General features: G+C 38.0%; 1 protein-coding gene across 4 annotated transcripts in view; it reads left to right on the top strand.

Moving 5' to 3' along the window:
- The window catches only part of LDB2 (LIM domain binding 2), a 271,061-nt gene that overhangs the window by 99,724 nt on the left and 148,735 nt on the right, over positions 1–22,602 (top strand). For all 4 annotated transcript variants that reach the window (XM_075194699.1, XM_075194698.1, XM_075194701.1 and 1 more), the window contains exon 2: positions 12,449–12,551. In XM_075194699.1, the coding sequence (XP_075050800.1) occupies positions 12,449–12,551 (103 nt within the window). The remainder of the gene's footprint in view (positions 1–12,448; positions 12,552–22,602) is intronic.

Below are 22,602 nucleotides of genomic sequence, written 5' to 3'. Positions count from 1 at the left end.
ACTCATTGATAACGTAATAACTTGTAGATGTAAACCCAGGAAATGCTGGGTACTTCAGCTAATATTGAATAAATGAAGTGGCCAATTTGTGTCCACATAAGTTTCAGTGTCAGTTCTTGGTGAGTTACAAGTACATCATCATAAGAGTGGTCTTTCAGTGTGATCTTCAGTACTTTAGGGTTTAAATTTTTGGATAGCGTTCCTCCCATGTGACAGTTTGGAGGATGTCCTGTCCTCCAGAGCTCCCAGCAATATCTAATTACAGGAGGACCATGTAGCTTTGAACTAAGTTGCTGAGCTTGAGTAGGCAATGATAACCTGCTTGGTGTATGTGACACCTTAGACAGGAGTAGCAGGCAATCCAATAGGTTACATATTAGTCCCATTTCCTAAAATCTCTCAACTTCTTTTGCTATAGATCACACCAAAACACTACTGTGGGCATGTGGGGGCACTATGTAAGGTGATGGCATTGTCCAAAGGTAGAAAACCTCTTTAACTGATCTTGAATTTTACGTTGTTTTCATTTCTTTACCTTGGTTTCTTTTCCTCCACATATCCTTCCTCAAATATTTTGTTTTGTCTCTTTGTGATGCGTAGATTTTATCACTAAACAGTTACTGTATGGTAACAGCTCTCCCCCCAATCTCCCTACTTAGGGGCTCTTGTTGAGATGAACGCAGTTTGTGTTTTTGGCCCATAATATGCTTTCTTTTTATATCTAAGCAGGCGCACAAACCACTAGTTTTGGAAATAGTGTTATGTGTGCTTGTTGAGAAATTATATAAGTGTTATATGCTAAAAACGCAAATTGAATTCAACTCAACATGAGCCACTTAGAGTATATGTATAGTAATTCCTTCCTGCCTGGGGACTAGCAAGAATACCTCCATTTTATTTACCATATTGCATTTTTATTCTATTTTTACTATGAACAATTTATTTTATTTGCGCTTCCATCCATGCTTAATGTTACCTGCAGCGAGCACCCTGTCCTGACTGCTTGGATACCTAGAACAGGCTCAGTTTACAGGTGCAGACAGATCTCTCCTATCCATGCTTTCAGATGCCACAGTCCAGCTCTGCAGCACAGGTAACGGTGGAGAAATCAGGTGTTACTCTGACCAAAGGGCAAAATGAGGATTTGCTAAATTAACCAATTTATGACTTGATGGTTTCCCCCTTCATGATTATGATAATTTTCACATGCTTAATCTACACAATTGAATTTTGCATGTAACTAATAGAGCTGTTATTTTAGCAGAATTAATATTTCTTTTTATTTTATGGACATGAAACAAGGAAAACAAGCAAAAAAAAAAAATCCCTTTTCCATGATTCATCTCCTAATTACTTTAACACAATTAGTTCTACCCCCACCCAAAAAAAAAAAAATACCCTAAAACATCAGCTTATTCTCCTCTCTGGGAACTGCTCAATAACACCATTCATTTTAGAAAGTTTGAGGAAACAAAATATTTTATTGCAGTTAATAATCTGCAACGTGTCTGTTAACGCCATTCAGAGATGGCATTAACAGAACAGATTTAGCAGCGGTACTTGATCTATAGTAGCTTACCACCACCATGCTTGGTAATTAGTCTCCACCATGCAAAGGCAATGGACTTTTCACCCTTTAATACCTAGAACCCTCTTTTAAACACAGCAAAGTTATTTAGAAAATGACAATGATTTGGGTGTTGGTAAAACAACAATTTCATGCAACACATAGTATATTTTATTGCCCACATCCTCTGGCTGCCACCCTGGTATTAGAGATATGATGGTCCTTATTATCTGTCGTCCAGAAGTCCTGAGGCAGAAAGATAGAAGGATAAGTGTACACAGTGTTCCCTCTAAGCTGAGCAATCTGGAAAGGAAAGAGTTAAAAGGTCACTCTAATGAGGGCTCCACCCGAAAGGTTTGCATTCACAATCTGCAGGATACTGGTTTAACTCTATCACTTCCAGATTGCTCAGCTTAGAGGGAACTCTGGGTGTACAAGGCATGGATTGGAGCAAGTAAAGGTGGGAGAGCGGAGAGAATGAGAATGAAAGACAGCTGGAGAGCATAACACAAAGCAAAAGAAGATGAGGTGTCAGCTTGTTGGCATACCAGCTGCGTCCTGTCACTGTCCTATAGCTGTCAGCGGGTCACTGGAAAACCTTATAAATGGTCATTTTCTGGGCAAGTTTGCAATCTATAGTGGGAATTAATTTCTCAGCGGTATGTTTTTAAACATCGTGGTAAGTTATTTTAATGCAGTTTCAACTCATTCTGGAGTGCGTTAACTTTACCCGTTATTCAAATCTGTTTTAACCCACCGTTTTGTTAGCGAAAATGGTACCATCGCGGACAAGTAGATGATCCATTTAAAGTATAGGGAGGGAGGGAGAAGCGTTAAAAGCTATTCAATTATTTTTGAACGCTGGGCGGTAAACTGTCAAATCGCCAGATTTATCTCGCACCTATCATGGCTGTGCAAAAAATAAAAAAATAAAAGAAAACTATTGAAATCATGTAATAATATAAAAAAAAAGAAAAATTATGTTTCTCAGTAATGCATAACATGGAAAAGGTGATTTTCTTTTTTGCAAAAAGCATGTAAAAAAATAAATGAATAAACACAATAATAGCTAATTAATATATGTATGTATGTATGTATGTATGTATGTACTAATATGTAGGTACTAATGTGTTTTTTCATGGTATAGATAATTGTAAAAAAAAAGTACTGTATGTAGATATTATAAAATAGAAGGTTGTAATGCAATACAAATGTATGCCAATGTATTTTATTTTATTATAGATGGCCGCGCTAAACCCTCCCCTCCATTCCTCTAAAAATTTGCATGCACCAATGGTTAACACGCCGGGGTGGCGTTACTTGTTTTTAAATTGAATAGCACGATTTTTTACGCTGCAGTACCCAAAAAGGTTCGTCCATGTGGGTCAAAATCCATGCTGATAATTAAAAAATTTTAATGCTGCAAAAAAAATAAAATACAGCCGTCAATTGAATTCCCCCCTTTAAAACACATTGTTATTTATTGAGTTAAGTCGTAGTTATACGTAAGTTAATATACTTATAGTTTCCAGAATAAATGTGCTGTTTTGTTGTTGTTTTTGTTGTTGTTGTTGTTGTTTTTTATTAAAGCTGAAAATTTAAATCTAATTGCAAATTGTAACAAAACAAAAAAAAACCCAACACAACAAAATGTAATTTTTGTATCAGAATCCAGGAATAAGTGCTTGATGGAATGTCCAGAAAAAACATATTTAATGAATTGATGCCCAGTTTAATCTTACATTGGCAATAGAGTAAAAAAACATACTCACATGAGAAGTAATACTCTATGACATGGCGACGGACTCAGCGACCCAACATCAGTTATCTCAGCCGCATCTGGAGAAAGATGCAGATCCAATAAAATGTCAGAATCAACTTCCAAGTATTTGTGACACAAAGGGGCATATTCAATTGTTGAATATCCCGCCACGTAAAAAAACTATTACCTCTATTACGGTAATAGTTCGCTGGATTTCAGCTCGCGGCTCAGGGAGCTGCGAGCTGAAATCCAGCGAGAAAACTACAGTAATAACGTTTTTTACATGCACTATTACCGTAATAACGGTAATAATGCGCGGACCGCAATATTTTTCGGCGTTTCCATCTACAATTGGATATGCCCCAAAGATTGTGCAATATAGAGTAGCCAAACAATTAGGTAAGTTATCCATAGAAGGTGAGTACAACAACCTACCTCCTGATCCGTCCTGACATCAGAAGCGGCTTTCAAAGATCTGAAAGCTGATGTGGTCGGGACATGTGCTGCTTGGTATCTTTGTTTGGGTGCAAGGGATTTGCGATTGGCGTTAGTGGCCAGGAATGGTTTCCTCCATCTCCTACAAAATTAAAAAGAATAACAAATTATATTCCTTTATTTAAAAAATGGAACCAATTAGATGTTGATATTCTTAGGCCAAGGAACAAATAGAGCAGCCAAACGTATGTAAAATTCCCTTCTTCAAAATGATGTAACCGCGGTGATGTCATGATCCATGGAAGCCGTCCAGAGCATTGATTCTATTCATTCATGGAACATTCATGGAATTTACATTTTTGCTCTTTCAAAAAGAGTCTTCCATTCCACACAGGGGTGTAAGTGCCACAAACTAACTCAATAGCACCCATGATAATTAGTATTCCTACTAGGGGATACAATAACTCTTTACGCTCCCTCCACTCAATATCACTCTGCAAAAAATTAATACATTTAGTTAAATTACTTTTTACTGTTCTCGTGACCTGGAATATATACTGTGAAAAGATTGGCAGTTATAAACCGCCCATTGATGTCAGCATCGACTGAAAGATCCCTTCGCAAGATGTAACACACCCGACATCTTTAAAATAATTTGATTTGTGGTCATTTACATTGTGTATTGTAATTATCAGTATTTCCAGTGCTTAAAACAAAGGGCTCAAAGCTAAAAGTCTTATTGCTGGGGAAGATGTGGGTATAGAATTAACTGAGAAGCTGGGGAAAAAAATTACTGCTTCAATAAACTTTCTTTTTTATTAGCCTAATTTTTTTTACAATGAATGAGGCTACTGGCCAGCCCCCAGAAAATAAGCATTATTTTGGGGGGGAGAAAGGGTAGGTAGATGTAATATAATTTTTTATATTGCTTCTGCGTTATTTTTTATGAATACAATTAATACGTTTTAAAAAAATTTTTTTTTTAAAAAAACAATATTTATTTTTTATTTCATTCAATTTTTTATGTTTCATAAAAATATGCTTCCAGTTCTACACATACTCCTGGAAGCCGTACATGATCATGGTCATTCAGAGCAATAAATAACTCTTATTTCTTTAGATAAATTTTTTGCCATGCAGTCGAGTGTCATTTAGCTGCTACAGCCATAAAATAATGGCAATTAAGTAATTTTTCACTGTGATCAAAATGCAACACTTTTTGTCACTCTCTGTTTTAACAATTGGATTGGAGTTTCACGTCTGCCTATACTTTCTTTATGGGGGAAAATACTGGTCATGAATATGTCACTTTTTGCCTACTAATGTGCTCAAAAGTACGAAAAAAAGTGAATTAAATGCCACAAAGTCAAAGAAAATTGCTTATTCACAGTGGAACCATTGTCTATTCATACTCTTATTGGGTCCCTGTCCTATATGTGTTGATTACTGCCATATTATAGATTTAGCACATAAAATGTTGCCAATATCAGCAAATTTTTCAGCTCTTCTTGAACCAAAAAGAAGTATTCAATCCGTGAGCATCCAGAATGTTGCAGTGCATTGTGTTCATGTTTCCCCATTTATGGTGCACTGCTGTAGGAAGTAAATTAAAAAATATCTTATTAGCTGTAACTGTAATATACATTTTAATACATTTTGTTTAAATCCAGCTTTAATTATTTCATTAACTTGCATTGTTTTCCAGTTCCGTGTCGGATGCAAAACCAATTAGGCATATTAGTTTTACTTCAAGAGTTCATTATCTCCAATAGGTGCAGGAGATAATTGGATATTATTTGTATTATTATGTCCCATATTACTAATTATTTAGATTGGACCATCACATGTTTTTCATGCAAACATTGTAATGTGCCAGTAATATGCTACATTTTAGAGCCTTCCCATTCCTATTATCCACATTTGGTCAATTACCTCTTGGATGTAGGTGCATCAAAAAGGAAAATGAGTCAACATTCTATGTACAGTATATGCTCAGTGTTACTTGTTCCGTTCGCATGACTCTCTGTGTGGTGTGCATATACCGTCTGCCATGGGAGAACTTAGTTGCCATGGCAATTTCTCATTACTGTTGAATAGAAAAATAATTAGTCTGGTAAAACTCCACACTACCTGTCAGTCCATAACTTAAAGCTGCCTAGGGCAGTTCTTGAATTTCACTTTTTAATCTTTTGTTTCTTTTTTTTTCATAAAAACGAAGCATTTTTATTTCCCAATACTGATTCCTGCATTTCTAGCTGAACAGATCTTTTGAATTAAATTTTCCGCTAAGTTGGACTTTAGAAATGTTTGCTAAAAAAGCAATTTTTGCGCTCACTTTTTTAACATAAAGTTCTTTCCTTTTGTCCTGCCTAAAAAAAACGAAAGAGGTAAAAATCTGAATGTGTTATCCATACCATTCATTTATTTGATACAGAAATAAAGACATAACATAAAGTATCAGAATACAATAGATTTATCTAAATTCATCTGTCTAATAGACAATCCACTTATAGGTGAAATAACTTTTTTTAAAAAAATATATAATTTTACCTTCCCCATCCTACTAACATAAAATTTATGATAGGAAGTTTATATAAGACATCTTCTAATCTTTAAGTAAAATGATATTTTTTACTTTACTCTTTAGTTTTGCATCCACCAGTTTTTGACATTGTTTAGTCCAAGGGGTATATTTACTAAACTGCGGGTTTGAAAAAGTGGAGATGTTGCCTATAGCAACCAATCAGACTCTAGTTATCATTTATTTAGTACATTCTACAAAATAACAACTAGAATCTGATTGGTTGCTATAGGCAACATCTCCACTTTTTCAAACCCAAAGTTTAGTAAATATACTCACAAGAATTTAATCAATCATCTTAAAGACACCTTGAACATTGTTGACAGCCTTTATATATTTAAATGCTGCAATCGCCATTCTTGCCTGTCTTCTAAGCTGTGCATGCTAAGCTATCTTTGAAACCCTTCTTCCAGAGTGAGGTAACATTCACAAAAAAAAATTGGAGTGTGGCAAGTCCCCGCTGCACCCCCTACAACAACGATAGTTACGCTAATGTTTCTTTGGATCTTATGTAATTCATTAGTATTAATCTAAATGTGAGTTCTCCATAATTGCACACAATACTCTGAGGGTGGTTTATCTAAAGATCTGTACTGTGCAATCAATACCTCCAACATTCTATTACTAACCTATGTGAAAGCTTCACTGTTTACCAGGCTGAACTGTGGACATTCCCGGTGATGTCTCCTCCCCACTTCTTTCCCTTAGGTTGCATTCCACCACTGTCTCTGGTCTTTTTTGTTCCTTCTTAATGTGCTTATGTTTATTGTAAACAACATACTTTTCTGTTATTTGAGCTGCAGTTTTTTTTGTACATTCTTTGGTTTGGAAATTCCAATAAAAAAAATCTTTTGAATAAAAAATAAATAAATTAGATTTACAAGTGGTTTGTCTATAAATGGGCATTTTGTCTTATCCAAGCAATTCTCCAAACTACAGGTATAACTCCTGCCAAGAGACCTTGGTTAAAAATGTCAGGTAAATATTTGGCAAACGCACTTTTAATATAATAATTATGATTTCTCGAAAAAATGTTTACCAATAGTTTTTCCATTTTCGTTGGATCCCTATGTAAAAGCTGAACAAATATATCATCCCCCTGGATTATTTTGCTAATACTATTCTTGTATGCTTTCATGATTTTTCACCTTCTGCAGTGTATTTTGCTAATTATTTTGGTATTTTAACACCACTGATAATATGGTTAATAGCCTTTGCCTTCCTCATTTTTAATTTTTATAGCGCATCTTCTACATTTACTTATTTACTTTACACCTGTCTTTACCTGTTTAATAAACAATAATGTTTTTGTTCTATTATGTTCTTTTGCTTCCTTCATTTCACTTTTGCTTATATGTTTAACATTTAGGTTACTTGTAGTTTAGATGCTTCTCTTTAACTGTAGCGGGGTTGATCAATGCTCTAAATTGTGTGTGCTGCAAACATGGGGATCCTCTACCTGGCATAAGTAGCAAAAGGATGATGCTTAGCTTGGTGCTGGGGTGTAGGTATTGTGGAGTCACGTGGTTGGTTTGGTGTCATCAAACAGCAGGGAGTATGTCCAAAGGTAGTTGCCTATGACTCGGATACAAGATTAGCATTTGCCGTGCTACCCAGTTCTATACAAATAATTTCAAATAAGCAAATTGCTACTAGTGGGTACAATTGCAAAGAAAAATGGAGCAATTGCTTTTTGGGGGGTTAGTATAATTACTTGTGAACACTCCTCTTGGTTGCTGCAAAATGCTGCTGCTCCACAACTTCTCCCCAATACGCGCTCCCTACCGTTGCTTCAAGTTGCCGTCTGTTCCATCACCCTATTGGTGTCACCTGCTCTGGCTACAAGAACAATAGTAAAGGTTTATGTGGATGTACTTTATATTTCTCCGACCTTTGAAAATTCAGCCTAAAGTTATTTCTACAAGAGGTCGTGTTTACCCCTACGCAATTTTGAATGCAACCAAATGATGGGAGCCTGCAATATTAACCTCACTAATGATGAAAGTAAACTCGTCAGATGACTAAGTTACAGTGAGCATGCTGCGTTATGTCTTGTGCTCTAGTGACATGAACTCTGGTCATCCTCAGGGACATCTTTAGACACATTAAACTGTTGTAAACTTGTCACTGCTGTTTTAATATGTATACCAGGGGCACAGTTTCCCTCATAATATCTGTGAAACTGTGTTTAATGCAGGACTGACAGAAGATAATAACTTAGTATGGTTAATTGTTGGCATCTGTGTACAACCAGTTCAAATAACCCCAAAGAAAACAGAAAAACAGAAATCTAGAATCTGATGAAAAACATATGTATCTCCGTGCACTGGTGTGCTTATATCATTGCAATTTCAGGACAGGAAAAATATATATATATATGTTGCCTGGTAGAGAGGTCTGTAAATACTTTAAAGCTTGTATGAGAGCTATTTTTCCTGAATGCAAAACCTGGCAGGGGCGCACGTTGCATTTTTAAGGGCGGTTTCCACTCCACCGAAAAAAAAAAGCGAGAGAGCTGCCGCGCATGCGCAGCAGCTCCGTTTAGGCAGCACTGTACTATACAGCAGCCGCGGTTGATAAAGAACATGCTCTACCCCAAGAATAAATGTGTCCTCACATTTTAAATTTACCTCCCCCTCCAATGCAACATGGTTTGGCCCAGGGGCAAATATGCTCCTGTTTTTTGCTTTGCACCAGACACTATGGGCCTCATTTAGAGTCGTACGCAATGTGCATCTAAGACGTACATGAAAGAGCAGGAGTGGGATTGTGCCGCCGTCTGGTAGGGTATTATGAATGGCATGCAACCCCAGTTGCGTCCCACTCGTAATACCCTACCGAGCTGCGACCAGTTCCTGCAGCTAGTTAGCTACTTGCGCCACCTAATTCCTGCTGCAGATTTTCTGTCTTTTTTGACGTGTGTTCCGCCTGCGTCTTTATCCGACTAGGGTAGTTTTTGTGGGTACACGTCCATAGTCTCTAAATTATTCACGGTCACGCCTACATAACTCCGTGTTCCGCCCTTTCCCTCATACTGAGACGCAAGCTGTCACAAGTGTACACTGCGTCTGAAAAGCAGACGGAACTGCACGGAACTGTTGCTTACTGAGCATGCCCCATCAGTGGAAATGTGCAGGATGCGCCTGAAACGGACTTTGCGTCCGACTCTAAATAAGGCAGTGGCGGGCTGGCCCGGGGGGCAGGGTTAGACGCCTATTAGGGCCGGGGGTAGGCCGGCCGGCCGCCCCGTATGCAAAAAACAGTTTTTCCCCCCTCGGCCGCATCCGATGTCATCCCCTGTAATATGATGCGGCCGCCTGTGTGCCCCCCGGCCACGCCTATCCCAGCCCGTGCCTGAATTGAGGCCCTATGTGTCCATAAAGCAATCTAGTACCATACACAGCATATATATGCACAACTTTCTTTTAAATATCTTGTTTCATGGAAGCAGATTCTGATGACTCAGGGACAACTTCGTGTCTGTCCCACAGTGGTTATAAATGCCCCTGACTGCCCACCTTACTGTGTAAAATGAACACATTCTACATACCAATTGCAAAGTTCTAACAAAGCTGACAAAATACCATTGTGATGTTGCAACAGCATATGTTTGGTCTTTTGGTTTGTAAATAGCCACCACCATAACATTGGAGGTGCCTTTTATGATGGAGTATGGGGGGGGGTATAATGACATTTTTACTAAAGATGCAATGCAAAGTGAAAGCAATACTGAATAGTTTATTGTACCTCCATACTTCATATATTTCATATAGGAAAATTGTAGTAATTTAATCTGTTATATCTTTATAATTTTATATATATCTAATATATAAATGCTTAGTGGCGTCTGTCTGTCTGTGTGTGTGTGGAAAAAAAAAAAACCAAGTTGCAGCGCCACCTGCTGGGCGGAGTTATACACTGACCTACTAAATTCTTAGTGTGTGTGGGAAAAAAAATTCAAAAAGGACTGAAATTTGGTAGAGCTCAAACTCATTTTCGTGAGGTAATTTTACCTCATGAACACACATGTGTAGAGGCGTGCGTTAGTGTGTGTGTGTGTGTGTGTGTGGAAAAAACTATTTTCTCAGAAAGGGCTCATCCAATTGACCTGAAATTTGGTATACTGACATTATTTGACAAAAAAATTAGAATAGTCAAGTCAGTTAACTTCCATCATTCCCCATTCCCCCCGTGGGAGGGGTAGTAAAGGCTAAATTTACGAGTTGAGGGGTCAAACTCATTTTCGTGAGGTAATTTTACCTCATGAACACACATTAAAAAGGCTGCTTGCATCGGAAAGTAACGCTCTTCCCCTGAGGAGGCCTGGGCTAGGCCCAAATGCATGACAAGAACCTTTTTAAGCCCTTAAGTAGCTTGATTTGACTAGAATGCATGAGTATCATGCACGGGTTAACTTGTATATATATATATATATATATATATATATATATATATATATATATATATATACATATCTGGTTGGACGTTTCATGAAAAAAAAATTCATTTGGTAAAATTTTATTCTAGATTTTCTGTGTTATAATTCAGGGAATCAAATCTTATACTGTAAAGCTCAGACAATCACTGCATGGATTTGAATTAAAACCAAAAAAGTGAATGTAGCATTTGTAAATAGACTGTCATGTAGCCAATTGATCACAATGTAACTTTAGTTATATGCACCATTGTATAATTATAAGACATGAGAGAGCCAGACTGGGTTTTAGTTTTGATTTCAAACCCATCATTGGATTTAAACAAAAATTTTAAAAAAACACAATATCATTATAAGCTTTTTTATGTTCCTACATTAGTATTTATATAATTTGCATGCAGTTATACCAACTTGTAGCCTAATTATAGATAATTCTCTATTATGTCAGCGGTTTCCTGATTGTACCAACACAATTTCTCACATTACTCGCTGCTTTGTTGATGGAAGCAGATGACCAGTAGTAGTAGTAGTAGTAGTAGTAGTAGTAGTAGTAGTAGTACAGTCACACAATATATACATTAGTGACTTTGTTTCTATCTATGTATAATCTTGTTCCTATCATTTCTCATTGATCATGAACAGAGATATCCCAATAATGAGCATTACATAAGCACAGGCATTTCAAATCAAATTACATAATCGTTACAGAATATAAAGGTAATGACATTAATGCAGAATGAAGTTCAAAGTAGAGAATCACACCTGAAATCCCCAGGATTGTGTTACTCACCAGATCCATGATGAACCTTAACACAGTACCAAGGCATGGCAATCCATACATACAAATGGTCCATCAAACACATAGTAAAGATTACAATAAAGACACAGGTAATAAAATACACCTACCTATCTCGCTTAACCTCCCACAGACTAGACACTGGCCCTGCTGCAGCATGTGATGCTCTAGCGTTGGGCAGGCTCCCTCCATATCTGTGAGCACCAATGACAATACTGACAATAGATGTCTCTTCTTAGCCCTGAGTTTAATTCTCACTGATTGGTCATCAGCATCATCAATTTATATAGCGCCAGTAATTCCGCAGCGCTGTACAGTGGACTCACATCAGTCCCTGCCCCATTGGAGCTTACAGTCTAAATTCCCTAACACACACACACACACACACACACACACACAGACAGACAGACACACACACACACACACACACACACACACACACACACACACACACACTAGGGTCATGTTGATAGCAGCCAATTATCCTACCAGTATGTTTTGGTCCAATAATACCAAGTGAGCTAGGATGGGCTTTTATAACATTACGCACAGAGATGTCAACAGGGCTACATTTCTCAGAGAGTCAGAAGCCTGAATTGGCGGCAACCAAATCTTGCAGAATCCGATGATGTAAACATAATATTTTGCCTTTCTTTCAAGGAGAAGAACTGATAATTCTGAGTCAATCTGAGGCTTAACCCAGAAATGTAAAACTTTCTTTTTTGGTTTAATGTGAATCCAAATCGCTCATCTATAATGTTTTTTCTTTTTTCCTAAATGTTTTCACAATACAAAACTTTACTTTGTCAATGCTGACTTGCTCACATTGTGTATTTATTTATTAACATACATTTTCTTATTTTCCTTGCCAGGATAGTGACAATCTATGGTGGGATGCCTTTACAACAGAATTTTTCGAAGATGATGCAACATTAACACTGTCATTTTGCTTAGAAGATGGACCAAAGAGATACAGTAAGTCAGCAAATACAGACAGTAAGCCTATATATTTATCAAGACTGGATTTCAATCATTGGTGCTTGAAGGCACGCAACGCTTAACACCCTAAGACCTTCACAACCACCTCCTTTACACAGGACATGTGTTAGCTTTGTCAGCAGTATTACAGAGTAGAATAGAGTACAATTATATTAAAGAATTTCCTTCTACCCAAACGAAAATCTCATTAGTTAATTTTTGTCAACTGCTCAGAATATTTCACATATGTCCAATGAATGGATAGAGTGTGCTCTCATACTATATTACCCCAAAGAACATGTTTACTATGTTTAATGCAGTTTATCATCATTTTATAATGTATGTCTTTTCCATTTCTACTTTTTGTTCAACAAGATATGTCAGACTAAAATGCAAAGAACATATATTAAGTTACATAATTATACTATCAAGACCTGCTACAAACATAAGCATCAAAATAAAGAGCAATCAATCAAACATTAGCTTATATCTGGCTAGAGCAGGGGTGGCCAACCAGTCAGAGACCAAGAGCCAAAAATATCTATAGATACCGGAAAGAGCCAACTTTACTTTTTATGTGTGTGTGTGTGTGTGCATATACATATACACAGTATAAACATGCACACACATACCATACATACATGCATTGAAAATATAACATAATTTACAATATGAAAATGTTCAGAATTATAATCAAATCAACACAGCTCTGCACTTCACAGCTCTTACCTCACTGCTGTGTCCCCACCTGCAACCAGATTTCACTACACGGCCATTACATGCCTATCAGCCTCCCCATATGTCCATCTGACCTCCTCACATGCCATTATACCCCTCCACATGCAAATCAGACCTCCCCACCTGCAACCAGATTTCACTACATGGCCATTGCATGCCTATCAGCCTCCCCACATGCCATCAGATCTACCCACATTCCTCAAATATTCCATCAGACTGCCACACATGCCCCTTACATGCCATCAGTCCTCGCCATATGGCCCTTGCATGACATCAGATACCCCCACATGCCCCTTACATGCCCATCAGAGCTCCCCACATGCCATTATACCCCTCCCCATGCAAATCAGACCTCCAACCAGATTTCACCACATTCCCCTTACATGCCATCAGATCTCCCCACAGGCCCCTTACATGACCATCAACTTCCCCACATGCCATTAGATCTGCCCAAATTCCAAATACATGATCAGACCTCCCCACATGGTCCTTATTCCTCATACATACATGAGTCCTCACCACATGCCTCTTACATGCTCATCAGACCTCCCTACATGCCCCTTGCATGACCATCATACCTCACCACATGCCCCTTGCATGCCCATCAGACCTCCCCACGTGCCCCTTGCATGCCCATCAGACATCCCCACATGCCTCTTGCATGCCCATCAGACCTACCCACATGCCATTATACCCCTCACATGCAAATCAGACCTCCAACCAGATTTCACCACATGTACTTTACATGCCATTACACCTACCCACATTCCCCTTACATGCCATCAGATCTCCCCACAGGCCCCTTACATGACCATCAACTTCCCCACATACCATTAGATCTGCCCAAATTCCAAATACATGATCAGACCTCCCCACATGGTCCTTACATGCCAAACAAACCTCCCCACATGCCAACAGACATCTACACTTTTTACATCAAATCTCCCCAAATGCCTTCATGTCTCCTTACATGCCCATTAGCCTCTTCATACGCCAGCATATCTCACATGGCCCTTAATTGTCCACGCAGAAGAAAGAGGAAGAGCACATAACACTCTCTCTCCTCCTTCCCTGATTTGATTGTCTGTGACACTGTGACCTCCCTGCATTTGGCAAAGTAGGGTCACAAGACACAGCTCCTCTTGGTCAGTCAAGCAAATTAATGTTTTCCAATCTGCCCCTGCCGGTGCCTGGAACACTATACTGTGGTGACCCTCCTGGCCAGGAGCCACATTTTAAAGCTTAAAGAGCCGCATGTGGCTCTAGAGCCACAGGTCGGCCACCGCTGGTCTAGCGCCACAAATGTCTGATAGGTTGCTATAGTGTTGTACACAATTGTACATTTACAAATATTATCATATCATTATTAAAATAATATACTTCTGCTGACTGGTGATCATCTTTAAACGCACTCTCAAAGATAGGCAGATAGCGGCATGAATCGTAGGACTCGTTCCAACACATGCGCTGGAAAAAGACATATGAAAACTAAAATGCGCTTTAGTCGTGATTTAATGATGCATTCTCCGTGTGCTTTGAACCATTTGTGCACTTGACAATATAATATATTGTAGCAGTAATAATGAGGAATAATACAATGTTACTACATTGTTTTGTAGTAGGTTTACTCTATTTTTAAAAAGTGATCAACATGTGTTTTTGTAAACTGGCCATTATTTCTACTGACTTCTGAATTTGTTGTTTTCTAGCTATGTATCTTAAGCATTCTAATTTGTTGTATCTGGGGAATGGGGAAAATATCATCATCATCATTATTGTTTATTTATCAGACGCCACAGATAACACAGTGCCACATAGTCAGCATAAAAATCACTTGAATACTTGTTCAACATGATAAAACAAGTACAAATACAACTACAGTAGCACATAATCGAGTACAAATTCCGTCAATTCTGTTAAACATAAAACTATTACACTCACACAAATAAAAGTTAAACCATACTTGCCTACTTTTAAAGGCAGCTGTCCGGGAGGGGGTCCATCGAGGGGGGCGTGGCCACGCGTGGTGCGCTGTTAGGCTCCGCCCCTGTCAGTCATAGGCAATTTTAGCCAATCGCAGCAGGGGACGGGGCCACGATGGCGCGTTTAGCTCCGCCCTCACCATCTTCAACAACGGCCACAGCTGGATCCGTGATTTTTGCCTGCTCTCACAGGAGTCCGGGAGAACTCCCAAAAATTTGGGAGTCTCCCGGACATTCCGGGAGAGTAGGCAACTATGAGTTAAACACACAGTATAACGGGTACATTCGACATAGACAGAAAAGGTACAGACATGAGACAAAGGGTAGAGAGCGCCCTGCTCGTGAGCGCCCCCAGTCTTTAGGGAGATCAGGATTATGGCGGAGAAGTTAGCAATATGGAGATCAGATTAACGAAAAACTTTAGAGAAATGCAAGAATATTTAATTTGCCCAACATATACTCTATTATAAAAGTGTGATTGTATGATGGCTTTATCCAGTATGGCAGTGGCTGTGTTAAATGTATTTTATTGCTATACATACTGCACATTGAGCTTTTTATATTAATGAACTTAATTTGACCCTCTGGGCCTCTTGCCAGAAGTAGAAATGATTCACATGTGTGTTGTTTTTCCACTATATATGCAACTTGTGGAGTAAAAGTGATTATTATGTGTAGCACTGTGGAATAGACTGTTTTTTTATTCTACAAGGGAAGCAACGGTTCTTGGTAAAATGAATGGTGGGGCTGGTTTACAGTCGAATCTCAAGTAGAGAATCAATGTGGCATTGCTGAACAATACGATGGATTCCTCTGAGATATAAAGAGAATTTGCTTTCACGCTGATGTTTTGCATATGCCGGTAGCTCTAGTACGGCAAAGGACAAAAGCTTAGAAGCTTCAAGTATTGTATTGTGCTACAGACAAAGAAAACTGTATTCAGACATAATTACTTTAGCTGAAGCGGTCTGCTAAGGGGAGCAGGACTGAGTATGCAGGTGCCTGGAATCCCCCCAAGGCAATAAATATTATCCCAAAAATATTTGGAAAGTACTAAAAAAATGATCTTGTGACGTAATGGCCTTTAATTCAAAACCACAGACCATACTACAGCTTTTATTCCATATATATATAAAAAAATTGCAATATGAGAAAAAGTCAGTGTGGAAAAGGCATCCATGTAAAGTCTTTATTTGCCCCTGTGATAGCTTCTATTCTAGTAAACCTTTTACAATCGGAATCAGCCCTTCGGAAGTTCTGGTCTGACATGCTAATGGTAATCTTTGTATTGAGGCAGTATGGTGGCTTATTGGTTGGCACTTCTGCCTCACAGCACTGGGGTCATGAGTTCAATTCCCGACCATGGCCTTATCTGTGTGGAGTTTGTATGTTCTCCCTGTGTTTGCGTGGGTTTCCTCCCACACTCCAATAACATACTGGTAGGTTAATTGGCTGCTATCAAATTGACCCTAGTCTGTCTCTCTCTCTCTCTTTCTGTCTGGCTGTGTGTTAGGAAATTTAGACTGTAAGCCCCAATGGGGCAGGGACTGATGTGAGTGTGTTCTCTGTACAGCGCTGCGGAATTAGTGGCGATATATAAATAAATAAATGATGATGATGATTGCTTTGGGGTCAAAATAACACAGAATGCAGTCTTTATAGAACAATCGAATCTATAAATACTTTGTAAGAAGTACTCCCCTTATTGCTTTGCTTTGCATAATATATTTCTAGTAGGTTGATGTCCAGTACCAGCTGGGTGGTCCCTCGGATCCTCATCTCAGGCAGCGCATTCTAGTGGCAGCAAATTGCACCATTCTAGAGGCACCCAACTTGCCGCACTCAGTACTGCTTTCACCACCTGCCACTCTACAATAATTGTTATCAGGAAGGTGAGAGAAATAGGGACAGGAGAGGGAGAGGAAGTATTCTCACTCTATTGCCCCTTACCTTCTCCGTGGGGCAGTCATCGCGGTCACTCCTGCAGTGTACAGCCGGTGGGAGCAACCAGACGGAGTGTGTATGAGCGCCCCCTCCTGCATATTCAGAGGTACATCAATGGACCTTTTGTACTAAGGAGCAGCCAAGGCATTATACACAATAGAGATGAGTGAATCAATACAGCTGAAGTTGCAATTCTTTCAAATTTCTTAAATTTGGGTCCAGCAAACAAATTTGCACATTGAACCTGTCTCAGACAAGGTTTTTTTTTTAACTGAAATAAATACTGCAGTAGGTATGATTACAGTTTATTTAAATATACTTTAATCTTGTAGCAACAGAAAATTGCTTTATATAGACCTAGTTTTTACTGAAATACTGCTACAGGTTCAGATATTTTTTTTACAAAAATACCTTATTTTGATTGTGACAAATACTGTAGATATAAAAAACAAGGGGGGAAATAAAATGTTAGGTTTTCTTTTTAATTAAAAATAAGTGATATATTCTGCAGTCAAATTCCCACATTAGATGTTGGTGTGTAAATGAGTTTATATAGCTTTATAGGCTCGGTGATCGGTGTTGCCCTGTGTGTAGTTAGTGATCGGGCAAGTTAATAAAAGCCATTGAGCAAGTAATGGACGAACAATGGTAGAGTTGAACTTCTAGTCAATGATTTAATCTGTAGCAACAATGTAACTCCTTTCGTTTCTCCTAAGCATACAGTTTTTGGTCTATTGTATATAATGACAGATCAGTAACTTTGAAGCTTTTAGGAACGTTAAGGGCTAGATTTACTAAACTGCGGGTTTGAAAAAGTGGAGATGTTGCCTATAACAACCAATCAGTTTCTAGCTGTCATTTGGTAGAATGTACTAAATAAATGATAACTAGAATCTGATTGGTTGCTATAGGCAACATCTCCACTTTTCAAGCCCTCAGTTTGAAAATATACAACTAAATGTGTTTACTCATTAACTGACTTTTACTATCTCTCCCTGTCACTAACTACGCACTAGGCAACTACTAGCCTATTAAGCTACATAAAATTAATCTATTTTCCATATACACTCCAACATCTAACGTGGAAACCTGAGCGCAAAATATACTCCCAATTTTTGATTGTAACTAAGGAGCCTGATTAACTCCCTATTCTAGCAGCTCCCATAATTAAATTTGGATTTAGTTTTAGATTATGTCTGAGCACACATACTGGTAGCGTCATTCAGTCATTTATTCTCATATTTCGTTTTAATTAATATACTGTTTTAAAGTTTCTCCTAGTTTTCAGTGATTTTTTTAAGGGCCAAAATGTTTAAAATTTTTACATGTAATAAAAGATGATGGTGATTATGTCAAAGTAACTGCACTGTCCCTGAATGAAGTCAGTATGGCTACTGTTTCAGAGGTGACAGAGGTTTTTTTGGTACAAGTTAATGTCAACTACAAAGAAAAATAAAGTTTTTGTAGTACCTCTCCAGGCCAGTGACAGTATTACAGGAAGTAAGAATCAAAAAATGAATATATATAGGTTTGATTGAAACGTCCTAAAATCACTTGTGCCTTAAGTAATGTTGGGCCTGTATATAACCTTTATCTTCAACAATCTGCTTGCATATGTATCCTATATCAATTGCTGCTTAGTAAACGTTGGACCGGCAAATCCTTCATAGCTGGTATACAAAGATGGATGTGAGGATGGCAGAGTGGCAAGTAGCTTGATAGTGATACAATTGACTATATCATTATCTTTTTGTAGGAGCTGGTGCCGATAACCCCTCCCAACACTACCCTTTGGCTTTGCCCTTTCCTCTATAATTACACCGCAGAGTACAGTAGGAGCGGGTAGTAAGGGTGCATGCTTATAGTTGTAGTTGATGGCTTCTTGGCATTTGGGTCAGGGCCCAAAAATAAGGGTCAGCAATCTATTTAGGGCCGACCTCATGATTCACTTTTACAAAGATATTGAACACTACTAACTGTTAAACTATCACTCATATTTGAATATTAGTTATACAAGTATCTCATCTATTAACAATTATGTTTTAAACAATGTACTTATCCCTCAGTCATTGCTTAGCAATTATTAAATACATAATTAAACCAAACCTTAATTCACATACAAATGTAATGAAAAATGACAAAAGCCCTGTTATTGTTGCTATATGTGGTTTGAGCTGTAGGGATCAGCAAAGATTATAGCAGAAACAGGAGGTAACAGAGAAAAATCCTTCTACCAGTTTCGTCTGTACTAGAAGCAGCACTGGCTACCCGTCAGCTCTCCTCCCTACTGCAACACTTCTCTTTGTTACAAACATACCTTTTGGGTGGTTGTATTACCTTGGGGCTTATATTTATTTATTTATTTATTTTGTTTATTTATTTTGGCTTAAATTTATTTCACTTAAAAATGATCAACATTAGTTTATAGGGTTTACAGTTAATGGGGTTTGTATCAATATAAAGAAATTGGGGCAAATATAAATCAGATGATAATCTGGAGGGTTACATTACAATTTTTAGTTTTAGCACCGTACAGTAAATTAATTTAAGTAATTGAATTGTATAAACGTATTGCAGGTTTAAGTTAGCATGTTGTAATTCAGGAAGAGCTCTTGTCCCATGTAGTTACTCCACCGCCTGGTGTATGTTTAGGAATGAGTGCCTATATCTTTGGGGTTACATATGTAAAATGTTCCTGTTAATGAGACAACATTCATACATCCAACTTGTTGCCAATGGTTCCAGGCCAATTTATCAAACAGAAAGAAGTTTGTGCGCTATGCACACAATCTACATGTTGCTTGCTGATAGGCAAACAAACATTAACCCTTTTACTGCCACCACCATAAAATTTGAGCCGGAGCTTTTCCCAAACTTAGAGGCCACAGATTATGTGTCGATTGGCACCCACAACCACAGCGTTATAAGTTACTGCAGTTGGCACCAAGCTCATAAGTTGATAGCAACCAGGTCTCCTCCTGGATACCCAATCGTTGCTTAGACACATGAACAAAGCAATCTGATTAAGGTCGCTATCCTCTGTGCCATAATCTTGCCCTGTGGGAGTTAGAAAGCAATGGTGATGTGATCGCTAGTATTTTCTGCACAGAAGAGGTCTTATGGGCCTAGTATGGCTCCAGATCATCTCTGACACAGCACACTGTGAACATTAATGGGGCGCAATTTTGATCTGGCTCTAGTGCAATTCATCTACCCATGTTAAAGAAGGTGTCAAACCAGCTTTATCACAGTGCACTTAGAGGTAGATTCAGATAAACTTCTCCAGGGGATCGGCACTAGCAGTGATCAGTTTATCCGTAAATGAGCGTTCTCAGACATGGGACTAGGGGTTCTGCCACATACAGAGGAGGGGTACACAATAGCATCTCAAACCAAGAGTGATCATCAAGAACTTTCATGGATATATATGGTGCTCGCAATTCACTGTAAAAATAGATATTCACATACACATGTATTTTGAATGTCAATATACTCACTTTATTGATCCCATTGAGAATATTTTACTTTTCAGAAACAGAAAATTAGTGTATTAGATTGTTTGGAAACATTATCTCATCAGTCATAAAAAATGCAAAGTTTCCATCGATTATTCCCGAGCAAGAACATAGAACAACTGCAACAGACAATTTATAGAACAGTGGTCTCATCTGCATCTTAATAGCTACAAAAAGTTTTCCACCAATTCTGACATACTGAGGGATGTAAGTTCATCTACAGGTTGTAGCTGCAAATTTACCCACAAGGATGACTTTAAAGTTACAATTCATTTTGTTACAAGAGAAATGCATTTCATTGGTTGTGTTCATCAGTTTCTACTATCTAATGGAAAAGTGTAAACAAAATAAATTCAAGATTCAATACATCATTTTGATTATAAAGCAATAACAAAATAACAATATGCTATTTGCACAAAAAAATAGGATTAAAAGTCCATAGGGTAAAAGGTTTTTTGGCCTTTTCTTAGTAATCCAAATCTTCAGCAACAGTTGTAAATTGCACTTTTATAAAGAGCTAAGACGAATATGGTGTCTGCTGATTTATGTACCAGTTACTATATATCCACCGGATAGAAACATGTGAAATAAAGCAGAGACAGGGTCGGGTTACACCATATAGCAGGGAATTTCATTTTGTATTGAGAAAAACTTTAAAATGTAGATGTACATGAAAGATGTACACAATTCAAGAATGTCACAGCAACAAAGACTATACAGTGTAACTGTCTCACCATTGTAGACTCAGATATGTCAGGAAATCAGACTTCCACACATATAATTTTCTCAAAGCCACGAACCTCACAAGCGATCCCTCCTGACAAAGTCCTATGATGAAACGCGTCGGGTGCATGGCTTGGATATAAGTTAAGTATTTATCTATATTGCCTACCATTGCACTCAATTATTCTATTCCAATCTATCCCACCCTACTACTTGCACTATCCTATCACCTTATCCAGCTACCAATAATAATATTCAACTTTGCATACTTTTTCCATCTCACCTATGTGCACCCTTCTCTCTTATCCCTAATGCCACATAAAACACAGTTCTATGCCCCACACAAACCAAATCCATAACTAGTCTGTCCCTTATTCTGTAAGTAGAATAATTACCTTCTACAGCTCCTGGTACTTCTCCAGAATTCCTATGCCAGCACTATGTTCCCTTATCAACAATCTATGGACCCAGGCAACAACCAATATCATTGGTTCCAGGCTCTTGTACAACACCACCATGTCATCCACCTACAAGCAGCGCTCCTTGGTGCAGACAGATAAATAGAAGTTTCATACTATAGAAAGTAATAATCTATGGACTATTACATAGGATTCATTCACCTTGGCCACAAAATCGACTTTGGTCAAAAACAATAATTATCTTTAGTGAAGTAGTGAATCTGAATAAATAAGGAAAATACTAGATTTGTATTAGCATTTTCCTGAAGTTCCTTCAGGATAAATCAGACAGTGCATGGCTTCAGTAAGGAGCTATTTTCAAAGACGTTATATATTTGATCTTTGTGCCATATTTAATTGTTACAAGTGTTACATTGTGTTCTATTGTTTACCTTTCTTTAATTATACATCTCATTACAAATCCATACACTTTATCTACAAATGAATCTTCATGAATCTTCGGAGTCTTGTAGTTCATTCTAGGTATTAATATCTTCCTGTTTCTGGTAATTGGCAAGATTAAGTATAATTAATCTAATTAATTCAATTATAACAGCCAGACTATTGTAGCCTGTTTCTACGGCAAATGGTAAGCGTGTAGTTGGGACTAAACAGGCATAATGCAGCGTCTAAATGAATTTTATTTCAAACATCAAAGTTTCGTGCTTCCAGTAGTCAAGTTTACCAA

The sequence above is a fragment of the Mixophyes fleayi genome, chromosome 1 (assembly GCF_038048845.1).
Source record: "Mixophyes fleayi isolate aMixFle1 chromosome 1, aMixFle1.hap1, whole genome shotgun sequence".
Classification (NCBI taxonomy): Eukaryota; Metazoa; Chordata; class Amphibia; order Anura; family Limnodynastidae; genus Mixophyes; species Mixophyes fleayi.
The sequence above is the reverse complement of the archived record's forward strand: the minus strand, read 5'-3'. Positions and strand labels throughout refer to the sequence as shown.